Source organism: Coregonus clupeaformis, chromosome 6, assembly GCF_020615455.1.
Source record: "Coregonus clupeaformis isolate EN_2021a chromosome 6, ASM2061545v1, whole genome shotgun sequence".
Lineage (NCBI taxonomy): Eukaryota > Metazoa > Chordata > Actinopteri > Salmoniformes > Salmonidae > Coregonus > Coregonus clupeaformis.
In genome coordinates, this window is record NC_059197.1 from 33,755,115 (window position 1) to 33,772,476 (window position 17,362).

General features: G+C 45.9%; 1 protein-coding gene across 1 annotated transcript; it reads right to left on the reverse strand.

Annotated features, from left to right (window-relative positions):
• Positions 1–1,161: 1,161 nt before the first annotated feature.
• Positions 1,162–10,385, reverse strand: LOC121567594 (lysosomal amino acid transporter 1 homolog). The gene is made up of 8 exons (XM_041877767.2): positions 10,196–10,385; positions 9,395–9,778; positions 8,887–9,016; positions 8,472–8,559; positions 4,684–4,793; positions 4,020–4,115; positions 3,195–3,380; positions 1,162–3,057 (listed from the first exon to the last, which is right to left on the reverse strand). The coding sequence occupies exons 2-8, from the start codon at positions 9,586–9,588 to the stop codon at positions 2,941–2,943; spliced, it is 921 nt and encodes a 306-aa protein (XP_041733701.1). The 5' UTR covers positions 9,589–9,778; positions 10,196–10,385; the 3' UTR covers positions 1,162–2,940.
• Positions 10,386–17,362: the final 6,977 nt, after the last annotated feature.

The following is a 17,362-nucleotide window of genomic DNA, read 5'->3' on the forward strand; positions in this document are numbered from 1 at the left end:
AGTGCATACATTTCAATTACAAAATGCACATGATATGTTGCAGAGACCGTGCATCCCATTTAACTTAACCAATTTACCAAAGGCTATTATAGAAGGTATAGTAGGACAACTTAAATGATTTCTAAGCAGTTTGTAAACCATGTGTTTATAGATATATTTAAATTACTGTATCTGTAATACATATTTGCTGAAACTGTGTACCTGCCAAATACTACACACAATACTACATCATGTGTGTTATCTTGCCTCAAAACAAAAAAACTACACACACATTGGATATAATTCGGACTTTATTGAGATGTTTGTTTGTTACATAAACATCATATTGGAATGCTTAACTTGTGTACAATGAGCTACAAAGCTGAAATACTGGGACATTATCATCAATTAGATTAAATATCGCAAGTAACATACAGGCTAAAGAGGCTAAAGCATAAGGAAAATAAAATACCATGTTATCTTAAGTATAAATATAAATACATTTGTATCTTAAAAGAGCAATACAGTGTCATTATTCAAGTAAAAATAATTTTATCGATTTTCCTTGTTCTTGAGACTGTAAATAAATATCTCACTATTCCATCCTATGGTTTGGAAGATGTCTATAGGAAACACATTGAAGAGAGGCCAGGCTTTGAGCAAACCGGAATGAAACTTAAATTTATCAAGAGAAAGGCAAAAAAGTTTGTCTGAAACAACCGATAATTACCTTTAAAATAATAAACAAAATCTGCAACTATCTACAGGTTTATCACAGAGAAAATAAGTGCCATCATAATTTCTCTCCGTTCATGGGTTTCCTGCCGTTTCCTGACCATGGCCACAATCATTTGCTGGGCAGCCATATTCTAAAGACCACATTTTGAGCTTTTTCAATACGTCACGTAAAAATCGAAATACTCCTTATTTTACACATGGAAAGTCCACCAAATCACAACTGTGCTTATTAAAGCCCAGCTGTAACTCTACACTATCTCTACCAATAAATACTTAGTCACATCATGTTTTGTCACATTGCGCTCCTAAAACACAAGCACTCCTTTATATTTCTGTCCAACGCTTAACTAGTTTCATATTTACAGGGAGGGAGGAGCGCCCTTCTCAAATCAAACAGTAATCTGTGCCGCTCGGTCATGTTGTCAACAAGGCAGCTAGGTGCATCGTCCAGAAACATAGATATATTTTCCATAAAATAAAATGTTTGAGTTGTCAAAACTAGTTTTCATTGGGAAGGCAGAAAGGGTGTTTATCAAAAGCTTCACTTCAGTGAAAACAGAATCCTACTCATCTTTCCACGTGCTTCATTACGTCACTTTTGTTTTGGGCCGACTTCACCGGCGGCCAGAGCGGGGCACTGGCTCATGCCCAGGAGGCAGCCCTGTTCCAAAATGAATACAATCACTTTTCACCCGGTTCAAACTCCCCCCCACCGGGGTAACCTGGGCCAGATAAACGAAATCTGTGCTGTCAATCAACCAATCACATCCATGACACACTAACAACAGTGACATGACCTGCACAAAAACGCTTGTAGTTCTATTCCCTCAGTTCTATTCTACGACTCCATGCACATCAACTTATAAGACGGTCCCAGTTCCCACACAACTTTGATCCTCCGCTTTCTGAACATGTGACTGCACACATAGAAGATTGGGGTGTATTCATTAGTCGCACACGTTTTCCGTTTAGAGTAAACGGTTTCCGTTTCAAAACACTTTATAAACAGAAACCGTTTACTCTAAACTGAAAACATTTTGCAACGAAAACGAGCGTTTCTATTGGACAAATTCAGGTAGGCCCCTCCTCGTTTTGATCCTAGTGAATACACCCCTGGATACAACTCCACAATAAGGGGTGAACTCAATGCTCAAGGCTGTGACTCAATACTGTCAAAACCCTCCTTCCTTCCATTCTTTGTGGCCAATGATAGGTAAAATGACTGGGCCATAACATAAGGAGAGGAGATAAGGAAAGGAGGCTGTTCAGCTAAAACGTTTAGATTTCAGCCAAAGAACTGTTGGTTTTAAAAGCAGCAGCCTGAACACGTCAAACAGCCCTCAGACCTCCACTGCAGCAACACATAAAGACATGTAGATGTAAAGCACATGGTATAAGGCTTAACCCCACTGCATCTTCACAATATAAACACTGTGTAACACTCCAATCAATTTACCAACTATCATTTACACAGGGATTAAATTACAACAGAATCTGCTCCTAGAACAAACCAGGGTAAACTATATCAAATTCACCACAAGTGTAAAATACTTTGCTGTTGGTGCAGCCCACTACTTTGTGGCACATCAATAGTCAATGTGATACATTACTGTTGGTACAATGTATTACATTTTTTAAACCTACATACAGGAACAAACACTGTTGTGGTCCCCTCTTGTACGGTTTACCTAGATGACAATGGTGTGTGAACAGTTCAAAGTGCATTGCATATCCTGGAAAACACAAGAGCTCTAACCATTGACAAACTAGACTAGAGCAATGTGAGACACTGACACATCCTATAGGGCTGTAGTGTACTAGGAAATCACATAGTGAATTGATCATATGAGCCCCCTTACAAAGAAAGAGAGAATAGATCTACTGAGATTACATTCTTCAAACATAAGATGCCCCCTTTAATTCACCTGTACTTAAATGGAGGGAACATTGGTGTACTATCACATTTGTCTGATTATTCTAGGTCTCCGGTCAACAGGGAGTTTTTCCTAGCCACCGTGCTTCTACATCTGCATTGCTTGCTGTTTGGGGATTTAGGCTGGGTTTCTGTTTAGCACTTTGTGACATCTGCTGATGTAAAAAGGGCTTTATAAATACATTTGATGTATTTATTGATTATGGAGAGGATTTCTAGAATTCTCTTACTGTTCTCACTCTAGAACTTCCATAATGTTCTCACTCTAGAACTTCCATAATGTTCTCACTCTAGAACGTGGACAGCTCCTCCTCTTCACAGAGCAGAGGTTCTACTTCAGGAACTTTCAGCTTCTTGCTGGTTTTACCGGAGCTGTTCTTCCTGTAGATGATGAACTGGGCGGTGACCTGGGAGAGTTAAGGCTCATTCACAAAACACACCACAATAAGTCAACAATATTCCAGAGACAGAAATAACACTTTCACTTCATTATCCTTATCCTTTTTTCAGTGAAATGAGGATCTCTGAGTAAAAGAAAGGATACGAAGAAGTCTAGGAGGAGGACTCCCAGGCTGCCGATGAGCCAGGCCAGATGTTTGAGGATGAAGGTCTGTTTGGAGCCGGTCAGAGCTGGCAGAACCACAATGACACTGAGCCCGTAGGTCCCGTTGCCCATCATGGCCAGGGCAAACAGCATGTACGACGTGCCCTCTGTAGACTGCCTCTTAAACTGGACACAGACAGGGAGATGTTACCGTCTAGACCTCAAAACCGACAGAGAAAAGTGAAGATTTTAGGCTTAGGCTCTTCAAACCATGTTATGTAGTTAATCATTTAACCCCATTCTATTAGATCTTCATTTTATCAACTTGTTTTTGTTAAGTTCCAAAATAATATTAATTCCTAACATATTTTCACAATGTGTTAGTATGCATGATTTGTTGTTGGTAAGTCACTCACCCTCACAGAGACACTCACTATATCAAAACGTGTGTGTGTGTGTACTGTGCTCTCCCCCTTAGAACATCCCTAGGAACCGTTCTCACATTGGGAGTGACAGTGAGTTCTCTGCAGGAGCCACCAGTCCAGATGCTGTGACATCCCTCAGCACAAAACACCATTGTCTCTCACGTCTGGTTCTCATTTCTCTCACGCCTGGTTTGCCTGGTTCTCAAAACAACAGCATTTCTTCCTAATTCGTCTAGTCTGGCCCCACCTACTTTGAGCCTTCCTTTATCACCCCTTCCTTCCCTCTATCCTTCCCCTCCTCTCACCCTCTTCCCTCTCACTCCTTATGTTCCCTAATCCTGCCATCGTGTCACATCTTACCCCACCTCCCCTCCATATTCACACATATACTGTCACTCACATTTTTGTAGAGCTGTGGAAACCGAGAGGAGAGGTAGAATATGGAGGCCAGGTATCCACAGGCATAACCAGAGATCTCCACGCTGTTAGAGGCATTCTGAAGAGAGAGAGTCAGAGAGAGTCAGAGTCAGAGAGAGAGAGAGTCAGAGAAAGTCAGAGAGAGATAGAGACAGAGAGAGTCAGAGAGCTATGAGAGAGTCAGAGAGCAAGAGAAAGTCAGAGAGCAATAGCGAGTCAGAGAGAGAGTCAGAGAGTGAGAGAGAGCCAGAGAGAGAGAGAGCGAGCCAGAGAGAGAGAGAGAGAGAGTCAGAGAGAGAGTCAGAGCGAGTCAGAGAGAGAGAGAGAGAGAGTCAGAGAGCGAGAGAGTGAGTCAGAGAAAGTCAGAGAGAGATAGAGACAGAGAGTCAGAGAGCAAGAGAGAGTCAGAGAGCAAGAGAGAGTCAGAGAGCAATAGCGAGTCAGAGAGAGAGTCAGAGTGAGAGAGAGCCAGAGAGAGAGAGAGCGAGCCAGAGAGAGAGAGTCAGAGAGAGAGTCAGAGAAAGTCAGAGAGAGAGAGACTCAGAGAGCAATAGCGAGTCAGAGAGAGAGGGACAGAGAGAGAGACAGAGAGAGAGTCAGAGAGAGAGAGAGACAGAGAGAGCGAGTCACTGTCTCACACGTGTCACCTGAGTGTTGGCAGAGGTGTTGTTGTCAGTGATGAACTTGGGGAGGATCAGGAGGGCCACAGTGGAAGCCCCGCACCACAGGAAACACAACCACTTCAACATGGGGCGCTCTGGGGGAAGAGAGACACACACACAGTGTTGCTGTCCCTCCTGGTTTTGTAGAGGTGACCTGTTCCAGACACACCTGTGAGATACCTGAGCTATGGAGAAATGTGGAAGGGCTTGTACAGGTTTGGCAAGACCTCCCTCTCTCTGTCTTTATTGACAGTGACAGATACACACCCACCAGCCCACACAAACAAATACCTACACACACAAAATACACCCTCACATAGATGTACTGTTAAGTAATCCAATATGTCTTCCTTTTGTGTTTCAGCCCTCGGCTGCAAACTGGACTAACAAGGGAGCTTTACAAGGTGAGAATTTGTCAGTCATCAACTTTTAGTGGGAACTACAGCGGGGAGAACAAGTATTTGATACACTGCCGATTTTGCAGGTTTTCCTACTTACAAAGCATGTAGAGGTCTGTAATTTTTATCATAGGTACACTTCAACTGTGAGACGGAATCTAAAACAAAAATCCAGAAAATCACATTGTATGATTTTTAAGTAATTAATTTGCATTTTATTGCATGACATAAGTATTTGATACATCAAAAAAGCAGAACTTAATATTTGGTACAGAAACCTGTGTTTGCAATTACAGAGATCATACGTTTCCTGTAGGTCTTGACCAGGTTTGCACACACTGCAGCAGGGATTTTGGCCCACTCCTCCATACAGACTTTCTCCAGATCCTTCAGGTTTTGGGGCTGTCGCTGGGCAATATGGACTTTCAGCTCTCTCCAAAGATTTTCTATTGGGTTCATGTCTGGAGACTGGCTAGGCCACTCCAGGACCTTGAGATGCTTCTTACGGAGCCACTCCTTAGTTGCCCTGGCTGTGTGTTTCGGGTCGTTGTCATGCTGGAAGACCAAGCCACGACCCATCTTCAATGGTCTTACTTAGGGAAGGAGGTTGTTGGCCAAGATCTCGTGATACATGGCCCCATCCATCCTCCCCTCAATACGGTGCAGTCGTCCTGTCCCCTTTGCAGAAAAGCATCCCCAAAGAATGATGTTTCCACCTCCATGCTTCACGGTTGGGATGGTGTTCTTGGGGTTGTACTCATCCTTCTTCCTCCAAACACGGCGAGTGGAGTTTAGACCAAAAAGCTATATTTTTGTCTCATCAGACCACATGACCTTCTCCCATTCCTCCTCTGGATCATCCAGATGGTCATTGGCAAACTTCAGACGGGCCTGGACATGCGCTGGCTTGAGCAGGGGGACCTTGTGTGCGCTGCAGGATTTTAATCCATGACGGCGTAATGTGTTACTAATGGTTTTCTTTGAGACTGCGGTCCCAGCTCTCTTCAGGTCATTGACCAGGTCCTGCCGTGTAGTTCTGGGCTGATCCCTCACCTTCCTCATGATCATTGATGCCCCACGAGGTGAGATCTTGCATGGAGGCCCAGACCGAGGGTGATTGACCGTCATCTTGAACTTCTTCCATTTTCTAATAATTGCGCCAACAGTTGTTGCCTTCTCACCAAGCTGCTTGCCTGTTGTCCTGTAGCCCATCCCAGCCTTGTGCAGGTCTACAATTTTATCCCTGATGTCCTTACACAGCTCTCTGGTCTTGGCCATTGTGGAGAGGTTGGAGTCTGTCTGATTGAGTGTGTGGACAGGTGTCTTTTATACAGGTAACGAGTTCAAACAGGTGCAGTTAATACAGGCAATGAGTGGAGAACAGGAGGGCTTCTTAAAGAAAAACTAACAGGTCTGTGAGAGCCAGAATTCTTACTGGTTGGTAGGTGATCAAATACTTATGTCATGCAATAAAATGCCAATTAATTACTTAAAAATCATACAATGTGATTTTCTGGATTTCTGTTTTAGATTCCGTCTCACAGTTGAAGTGTACCTATGATAAAAATTACAGACCTCTATATGCTTTGTAAGTAGGAAAACCTGCAAAATCGGCAGTGTATCAAATACTTGTTCTCCCCACTGTAGCTATTTCACTTGAAAACACACACACACACAAACACAGTCATGTCATACACACTAGGCGTTGATAACTGGGCATACAGTGAGGGAAAAAACTATTTGATCCCCTGCTGATTTTGTACGTTTGCCCACTGACAAAGACATGATCAGTCTATCATTTTAATGGTAGGTTTATTTGAACAGTGAGAGACAGAATAACAACAAAAAAATCCAGAAAAACACATGTCAAAAATGTTATAAATTGATTTGCATTTTAATGAGGGAAATAAGTATTTGACCCCTCTGCAAAACATGACTTAATACTTGGTGGCAAAACCCTTGTTGGCAATCACAGAGTTCAGACGTTTCTTGTAGTTGGCCACCAGGTTTGCACACATCTCAGGAGGGATTTTGTTCCACTCCTCTTTGCAGATCTTCTCCAAGTCATTAAGGTTTTGAGGCTGACGTTTGGCAACTCGGACCTTCAGCTCCCTCCACAGATTTTCTATGGGATTGTGGTCTGGAGACTGGCTAGGCCACTCCAGGACCTTAATGTGCTTATTCTTGAGCCACTCCTTTGTTGCCTTGGCCGTGTGTTTTGGGTCATTGTCATGCTGGAATACCCATCCACGACCCATTTTCAATGCCCTGGCTGAGGGAATGAGGTTCTCACCCAAGATTTGACGGTACATGGCCCCGTCCATCGTCCCTTTGATGCGGTGAAGTTGTCCTGTCCCCTTAGCAGAAAAACACCCCCAAAGCATAATGTTTCCACCTCCATGTTTGACGTGGGGATGGTGTTCTTGGGGTCATAGGCAGCATTCCTCCTCCTCCAAACACGGCAAGTTGAGTTGATGCCAAAGAGCTCCATTTTGGTCTCATCTGACCACAACACTTTCACCCAGTTCTCCTCTGAATCATTCAGATGTTCATTGGCAAACTTCAGACGGCCCTGCATATGTGCTTTCTTGAGCAGGGGGACCTTGCGAGCGCTGCAGGATTTCAGTCCTTCACGGCGTAGTGTGTTACCAATTGTTTTCTTGGTGACTATGGTCCCAGCTGCCTTGAGATCATTGACAAGATCCTCCCGTGTAGTTCTGGGCTGATTCCTCACCGTTCTCATGATCATTGCAACTCCACGAGTGAGATCTTGCATGGAGCCCCAGGTCTAGGGAGATTGACAGTTATTTTGTGTTTCTTCCATTTGCGAATAATCGCTCCAACTGTTGTCACCTTCTCACCAAGCTGCTTGGCGATGGTCTTGTAGCCCATTCCAGCCTTGAGTAGGTCTACAATCTTGTCCCTGACATTCTTGGAGAGCTCTTTGGTCTTGGCCATGGTGGAGAGTTTGGAATCCCACATTAAAATGCTAAATCAATTTATAACATTTTTGACATGGGTTTTTCTAGATTTTTTGGTTGTTATTCTGTCTCTCACTGTTCAAATAAACCTACCATTAAAATTATAGACTGATAATTTCTTTGTCAGTGGGCAAACGTACAAAATCAGCAGGGGATCAAATACTTTTTTCCCTCAATGTAGCTGTTAGCATTGTGAATAGGGCATAGATGTAGCATATAACGCGAGTACACAGACTGCACCCTCAGAATTCAACGTAAAATGGAAATATGGACCTACAGCACACTAACTACAATGCAAGGAACCATGCTGATTCTCACACATATACAATCATGGCATTCTATTGTGTTTCCATATCGGGGGGACAGTGCAATATCATGATCAGGCTGGCCTTACTTTTAGATGAGCTGTTCTTGATCTTGTAGTAGAGGAACTGGGAGATGAGCAGGAGATCAGTGAAGATGTAGAACACTACTGTCACAATCTGAGAGAGAGAAGAGACAGAGAGAGAGAGAGAGAACAATCAAATATGATTTGACAGTGGCACCCTCTGCAGATAGGCATTGGCAAGGGAACGGTTAAGAAAAACATGCCCTTGGATAAAATGTAAATGTAGAAAGACTAAATCCATTCACAAACCAGATTAAACAAAATGCTGAAAAGGTGCTTCAACGCAGCAGTGATACAGCGCATCAGGGTATGCCTGGGCAGAGAGTGCTATGGCAATCAAAACAATAACTGCCTTATGCCTCTGCCCATACTCATACTTTGCACACAAGAGCAAGTTGAAGTTGTGCCAGTTGTTAGATACCTGGATGGGCAGCTGGCTGGTCAGGACGCAGCCTGTCAGACTGCTGAGGTCCCCACTGAAGAGGAAGAGCAGAAAGCCAATAGACATGGCCTCCTCCACTTTACCATTGCGATAAGCCTCAATGACTTGTCTGCGGAGAGGAGAGGAGGAGGGGGGAGGGGAGAGGAGGAGGGGGGAAGGGGGAGAGGGGGGGGAGGGGAGGGAGAACAAGAAATACAATGGAGGCAGAGAGGAGAGAGATGTGACAAACAGATACTTTTATTAGATGTCTCTCAGAACCTGATAAACTGGCTTTGCAGAGCCACAGACTCTCTCATTGCTATGGTAATAAATCAACAATGGGCTATTTAATCTGTCATGAGTATCTTCATAACACCAAATGTCAGATACATTTGAGATGGCAGCTGTTGATCACAATATCTGTGATCAGCTATTTTAGTTTATATTATAAATACAAACTACTTTTCCCTTATAGAACGCCTTCCTACTGCAGTAGTGAACAACTTACGGTAGAGTTGACAGCAAGAAACAGAACATGGAGATGAGCCCGATGACTACACTCCAGTATTCCCACACATTCTCCACGCATTCCTCGAACAGATAGAGGATCCAGGGCGTCCCGTTAGCGCACAGTGGCCGACCCAGCACGTGGGAAGTCAGGTTAGCAGCCACGTCTGCAGTCCTCCCCGGGAAGCGGGGCATGGGGGCGACTATGTCCGTCCCAACTTCAGTCCCTCTGCCTCCGTGGACGAATCCGAGCGCGATGATGTGGATGTGTTCGTTTGTTGACACCAAACACTGAACGCCCTCGAGCCCACCACGGGATGCACCACACCTACAGGTTGGCAAACAAGTGTGTGGCGCTTTCCGAAGTAGATGTCATTTGATGAGTCTGCAAGGCAATATACAGATGGTCATGGATATAATTACGAATTGGCAGGGGAGATTTGGAGGAGTGGTGTCGGGTGGAGTAAGAAATACAATTCATTGTTACTGTGCTTTTGGTTTCAGCAACAACACGCACGCACCAGACAACTCTGATACAATGTTGATACTTTCTACATTTAAGAAAGGTTTTGCATATTGGTAATAACCTTTTGTTGGGGTCACATAGGCCTACAATGCTGCAATTTGATAGTCTATAGACCAGAAGGCAATCATTGATGTGCCTATCGCTTCTCATCAAATTAATGTTGGTCTGTCAGTCTCATTATAAGACAGACAATGGGGATGGATGACAAAGCCATAACAGCGACAGGCACAGACCAACCAACGTTGTCAACAAAGCAAATGCAGCTCATAAACTCACCTGATGCGTTGATTTCTCGACCTTCGTGTTACTGTGCGACGGCTCTCCATTTCAACTCGGCTACCGTGATGTTTTGATTGAGCGATAAATTCCGCTAGGCTATTTAATTTCCCATAATTGTATTATATTGTAAACTATCAATTCTTGTCGCCCACTCCTGTCCTCCGGAATGGCATCACATTACATTGTTTCACTTCCGCATTTTCTGTTGAAAGCGCAGAACTGAGACCTACAAGGATAAGGACGTAGCACCATCTGCTGGGTGTTATGCAGTGGTGTGATAAATCTAGTTAAATAAAATTGTATTTGTCACATGCCCCGAATTCAACTGGTGTAGACTTTACCGTGAAAGGCTTGCTTACGAGCCCTTCCCAACAATGCAGAGTTAAAAAAATTAAAATAAAATAGTAACACAAGAGGAGTAAAATAAAATACACAAGAATGGAGCTATATACAGGGAGTACCAGTAAATCAAATCAAATGTTATTTGTCACATACACGTGTTTAGCAGGGTGTTGCGAAATGCTTGTGCTTCTAGCTCCAGCAGTGCAGTAATATCTAACAAGCAATATCTAACAATTTCACAACATATACCCAATACACACAAAACTAGTAAGGAATGGGATTTAAGAATATATACATATATGGACAAGCAATGACAGAGCGGCATGGACTAAGATACAGTAGAATATTATAGAATATAATGCAGTATATACATATGAGATGAGTAGTGCAAGATATGTAAATATTATTAAAGTGACTAGTGTTCCATTTCTTAAAGTGGCCAGTGATTTCAATAGGCAGCAGCAGCCTCTAATGTGCTAGTGATGGCTATTTAACAGTCTGATGGCCTTGAGATAGAAGCTGTTTTTCATTCGCTCCGTCCCAGCTTTGATGCACTTGTACTGACCTCGCCTTCTGGATGATAGCGGGGTGAACAGGCAGTGGCTCGGGTGGTTGATGTCCTTTATGATGTTTTTGGCCTTCCTGTGACATCGGGTGCTGTATGTGTCTTGGAGGGCGAGTAGTTTGCCCCCGGTAATGCGTTCGGCAGACCGCACCACCCTCTGGAGAGCCCTGCGGTTGTGGGCAGTGCAGTTGCCGTACCAGGCGGTGATACAGCCCGACAGGATGCTCTTAATTGTGCATCTGTAAAAGTTTGTGAGGGTTTTAGGTGCTAAGCTGAATTTCTTCAGCCTCCTGAGGTTGAAGAGGCTCTGTTGCGCCTTCTTCACCACATTGTCTGCGTGGGTGGACCATTTCAGTTTGTCGGTGATGTGTACGCCAAGGAACTTGAAGCTTTCCACCTTCTCCACTGCGGTCCCGTCGATGTGGATAGAGGGGTGCTCCCTCTGCTGTTTCCTGAAGTCCACGATCATCTCCTTTGTTTTGTTGACGTTGAGTGAGAGGTTATTTTCCTGGCACCACACTCCCAGAGCCCTCACCTCCTCCCTGTAGGCGGTCTCGTCATTGTTGGTAATCAAGCCTACTACTGTTGTGTCGTCTGCAAACTTGATGATTGAGTTGGAGGCGTGCTTGGCCACGCAGTCATGGGTGAACAGGGAGTACAGGAGGGGGCTAAGCACGCACCCTTGTGGGGCCCCAGTGTTGAGGTTCAGCGAAGTGGAGGTGTTGTTGACTACCTTCACCACCTGGGGTCGGCCCGTCAGGAAGTCCAGGACCCAGTTGCACAGGGCGGGGTTCAGACCCAGGGCCTCAAGCTTAATGATGCGTTTGGAGGGTACTATGGTGTTGAATGCTGAGCTATAGTCAATGAACAGCATTCTTACATAGGTATTCCTCTTGTCCAGATGGGATAGGGCAGTGTGCAGTGTGATGGCGATTGCATCGTCTGTGGATCTATTGGGGCGGTAAGCAAATTGAAGTGGGTATAGGGTGACAGGTAAGGTAGAGGTGATATGATCCTTGACTAGTCTCTCAAAGCACTTCATGATGAGAGCTACAGGGCGATAGTCATTTAGTTCAGTTACCTTTGCTTTCTTGGGTACAGGAACAATGGTGGCCATCTTGAAGCATGTGGGAACAGCAGAGTGGGAAAGGGAGAGATTGAATATGTCCATAAACACACCAGCCAGCTGGTCTGCGCATGCTCTGAGGACTCGGCTAGGGATGCCATCTGGGCCGGCAGCCTTGCGGGGGTTAACATGCTTAAATGTCTTAATCACGTTGGCCATGGAGAAGGAGAGGCCACAGTCCTTGGTAGTGGGCCTCGTCAGTGGCACTGTGTTATCCTCAAAGCGGGCGAAGAAGGTGTTTAGCTTGTCTGGAAGCGAGACGTCGGTGTCGGCGACGTGGCTGGTTTTCCTTTTGTAGTCCGTGATTGTCTGTAGACCCTGCCACATACATCTCGTGTCTGAGCCGTTGATTTGCGACTCCACTTTGTCTCTAAAATGATGTTTTGCCAGTTTAATTGCCTTGCGGAGTGAGTAGCTACACTGTTTGTATTCGACCATATTCCCAGTCACCTTGCCATGGTTGAATGCGGTGGTTCGCGCTTTCAGATTTGCGCGAATGCTGCCATCTATCCACGGTTTCTGGTTAGGGTAGGTTTTAATAGTCACAGTGGGCACAACATCACCTATACACTTCCTGATAAACTCAGTCACAGTTTCAGTGTATTCGTCTAAATTATTTTCGGAAGCTACCCGGAACATATCCCAGTCCGCGTGATAAAAATAATCTTGAAGTGTGGATTCCGATTAGTCAGACCAGCGTTAAATAGTCCTTAGCACGGGTACTCCCTGTTTGAGTTTCTGCCTATAGGAAGGGAGAAGCAAAATGGAGTCGTGGTCAGATTTGCCGAAAGGAGGGCGGGGGAGGGCCTTATAACCATCCCGGAAGTTCGAATAGCAATGGTTGAGGATTTTGGCAGCGCGAGTACAACAGTCCATATGTTGATAGAACTTTGTCAGCCTAGTCCTCAAATTTGCTTTGTTAAACTCCCCGGCTACAATAAATGCAGCCTCAGGATATGTGGTTTCCAGTTTGCATAAGGTCCAGTGAAGTTCTTTGAGGGCCGTCGTGGTATCGGCTTGAGGGGGGATATACACGGCTGTGACTATAACCAAATAAAATTATCTTGGGAGATAATTTGATTGTGGCATTTCATCAAGAATCTAAAGATCCCCATCGTGACATCATCACTTCCAACTGCCATTCTCTTGTCACGCCCTGGCTCTGGGGACACTGTTATGTTGAGCCAGGGTGTGTAGATTTCTGTGTTGTAGGTCTAGTTGTTTCTTTTCTATGTTGCCAGTGTGGTTCTCAATCAGAGGCAACGAGTGTCAGCTGTGGCTGGTTGTCTCTGATTGGGAACCACATTTAAACAGGCTGTTTTCCCACAATAGTTGTGGGATCTTGTTTCTAGTTGGTTTGTGTTAGACCGTGAACTGTCACGTTATCGTTTTGGTCGTGTATCGCTAAATAAAGAGTATGTTTGCCTGCAACGCTGCGCCTTGGTCCTCCTCTCTTACCGACGATCGTGACATCTCTAAGTGAAATCATGAAACTTTTGACAGAAATCAGCTAATTATTACACTTTGCAACAACTTAGACAAAAAGTTAGAGCGTTCACATCTTCGTCTACCTCTATGGTACTCATCTGGCGTTTTGAACAAAAAATAATATTCAGATGAAAAGTTACCGCAGTTTAAGTAACCGCATCAACAACATTTTCTGGAAATATTTTTGCAAGCAACTGCCGTTTTGACCACTACCCCAACACGTTAGACAGAAAGTTAGAGTGTATGGAGTATTCGTCTACTTCTCTCTGCTAAAACATTCACTACGGAACTTATGGTACAGCTGTTTTAGTAACTGCATTACCACATCTTCTTCCAACTTTTCCCAAACAACTGCCGTTTTGACCTGTAACGCAACAAGTTAGAACAAAATATTTGCAGGTATAACATTTTCCCCTACTTCTCTGCTTGTCAAATCCGCAATCTGTTCATAAATGGTGTGCACCAATCTGTAACTACAGCTATTTTAGTAACCCATCGCCTGTCTCTTTCTAGACACAGCTCTCTGTGTTATTGAGATTCCAAAACAAAGCCTTTGCTAGGATTCACACAGACACAGAGGGCAGAATTGACGATGAGGAGAGTGAAGAGAGTGACCACAATTACCGACCACAACAACACAAATATTGACCACACAACTACAGACCACAACCACACAAATACTGACCACAACTACTGACCACAACCACACAAATACTGACCACAACTACTGACCACAACCACACAAATACCGACCACAACTACTGACCAAAACAACTGACCACAACCACACAACTTCTGACCGCAACCACACAACTTCTGACCACAACCACACAACTTGTAACGATCCCGGCTGTCTGAGTCGGGGTCTGGTCGTAATCTCCAGTTTCCCGAGGGTTCGGGAACGCTCCGGGGAGCGCTCTGGTTTCCGCACCTGCTTCCATTTAGCAATCTGCACACCTGGGCCTAATCAGCACCTTTCTTAGGCTCTGGCCCAACATCCAGTTCCTGCCGGATCGTTAGCCATGAACAGTAGGTGTATCTGCGTATCAGTTAGAGTATCTAGCGTGAGTTTTGTTGTTTTGTACTTTGTTGAGTTTTGTGTCCTTACCTCCGTTTTTGTTTCACCTGCAGTCACACGTCCGGAACCTTCACCCCACCTCTGCCTGATGGTCGGCGGCTGCCGAGCCATCACTGGACCTTGCACTGCACCCCCTACAACTCATCCACGCCACCCGCTCTGTCCCTGGAATATTCTGCACCTTTTGTTTGTATCCGAATAAACCCTCACTTTCGTTCTACTCTCCTTGTCCTGGTCTGCTTTTGGGTTCTGGCTGAGGGAACTGTGACAGAACGATCCGGCCAATTATGAACCCAGCGGACCTGGACTCCGTTCGCCATGCCATTACCCAGCAGGAGAAGATGTTGGGCCATCATAGCACGGTACTACAGGAGATCGCGTTGTCAGTTCGGAACCTTTCTACCGGCCTGATGGAGGTCCAGAACCAACGCCAGTGTCCGGTGGAGGATCCACTACCGGTTTCACCCATCTCGCCTGCCGCTTCTGAAGTTGTGTCCCTCCGTGAGCCCAAGGTTCCGACGCGGATAAATATGAGGGGAGCTGGGAAGATGCCGTTCCTTCCTTATGCAGTGTGGATTAGTGTTCGATCTACAGCCCTACTCTTATGCCACTGACAAGGCTAGGATAGCCTTTTTGATTGAGTTGCTGCGTGGTCGAGCGCTGGAGTGGGCTTCAGCCGTTTGGGAACGACAGGATCCCTGCATGGCTTCATACCAGGGGTTCACGGCCGAGATGAGGAAGCTCTTCGACCATTCCGTCCGAGGGAGGGGACGCAGCTAGGCGTCTGTTTTCTCTTCACCAAGGAACTGCAGCGTGGCCGACTTCGTGATCGAGTTCAAGACGTTGGCTGTGGAGAGTGGGTGAACGAGGAGTCTTTGCAAGCGGCCTTTTACCAGGGCCTGTCGGAGCAGCTCAAGGATGAGTTGATCTCCTATCCGGAGCCTAGTGACCTGGACAGCTTGGTAGCCTTGTCTATTCGGGTGGATAATCGAGTCCGAGAGCGAAGGAGGGAGAAGCAATGGGGTCCGTCCAATCGATCAGCTTCTCAGTTCCCAGTCGGATCGGGTGGTGGACCAGAACACGTCGATCATTCTCCACCACTAAGGATTAGTAGAGAGGACCTCTCCCGATTCTGAACCCATGCAAGTGGGGCGGCACGGGTTAACCAAGGAGGAGCGTCAACATAGACGTAAGACCAACTGCTGCCTCTACTGTGGTCGCGGACATTACATCTCCACTTGTTCCCGGCGGTCGTCAAACTGCCCGGCTCAAGCTAAAGTTGGGAGGACTTTTAGCGAGCCAGTTTCAACCTCTCAGTACCTCTGTCAGACCCCGCTTCCCGGCTACCCTTGTGAACAGGAATCAGAGCTTAGCGCTTAACGCTTTTATCGATTCAGGTGCCGATGGAAGCTTTCTTGATGCCGAGTTGGTGGAACAGCTGGGGCTTTCCAAGGAGCAATTGCCGGAAGCCATTGAAGCGACCACTCTGAACGGCAGTAGTCTGGCACGTATCACGATGAGGACTGAACCCGGTTAAGATGCGGTTGTCGGGGAATCATTCGGAGATGATTTCATTTTTCATTCTGCCGTCTTCCCATGTTCCGCTGGTCCTTGGATACCCCTGGCTGAAGGAACACAATCCCACGTTCGATTGGGCGACGGGCAAGGTAACGAAGTTGGAGCCTTGATTGTCATGCTAACTGTCTCAAGACTGCCTGCCCCCATTCGGTTCCCAGTCAGGTGATTGAGGCTAAACCCCCAGATTTGTCCCTGGTTCCCGAGACATATCACGATTTGGGGAAGTTTTCAGTAAGCAGAGGGCTCTGTCACTTCCCCTCCCCACCGACCATATGATTGTGCCATCAACCTGGTTCCTGGAGCTGTCTACCCCAAGGGAAGGTTATACAGTATCTCCCGACCTGAACGTGAGGCGTTGGAGACCTACATCAAGGAGTCCCTAGCTGCTGGTCTCGTTCGTCCCTCGTCATCACCCCTGGGGGCTGGATTCTTCTTTGTGGGAAAGAAGGATGGCTCTCTTCGACCGTGTATTGATTATCGGGGGTTGAATGACATCACGGTCAAGAACAAGTATCCCCTGCCCTTGATGAGTTCTGCCTTCGACTCCTTACAGGGTGCTACGGTGTTCACTAAGCTAGACCTACGCAATGCGTATCACCTGGTCCGGATCAGAGAGGGGGACGAGTGGTTGACGGGGTTCAATACACCGATGGGTCACTTCGAGTATCAGGTGATGCCGTTTGGACTGACCAATGCTCCGGCGGTGTTCCAGAGTATGGTGAACGACGTCCTGAGAGATATGATCGGTCTCTTCGTGTTTGTTTACCTGGATGACATTCTGATCTTCTCGAAGGAACCTTCCGACCACGTCCAGCATGTCCGGCAGGTTCTGCAGCGATTGTTGGAGAATCGTCTGTTCGTGAAGGCCGAGAAGTGCGAGTTTCACGCCCACACTACATCCTTTCTCGGTTACATCATCTCCAGGGGTGAGATTAGGATGGATCAGGAGAAGGTTAGAGCGGTTCTGGAGTGGGTCCAGCCCGGTAC

Bases quoted from the DNA above. Each gene is read 5' to 3' on its own strand.
- LOC121567594 (XM_041877767.2), bottom strand. From the start codon at position 9,588: ATGCCCCGCTTCCCGGGGAGGACTGCAGACGTGGCTGCTAACCTGACT. The intron at 4,116-4,683 runs GTGACACGTGTG...CTCTCTCTTCAG, and splicing joins ACACCTCTGCCAACACTCAG to AATGCCTCTAACAGCGTGGA. The intron at 3,381-4,019 runs GTGAGTGACAGT...GTCTGTGTCCAG, and splicing joins TTCCACAGCTCTACAAAAAT to TTTAAGAGGCAGTCTACAGA.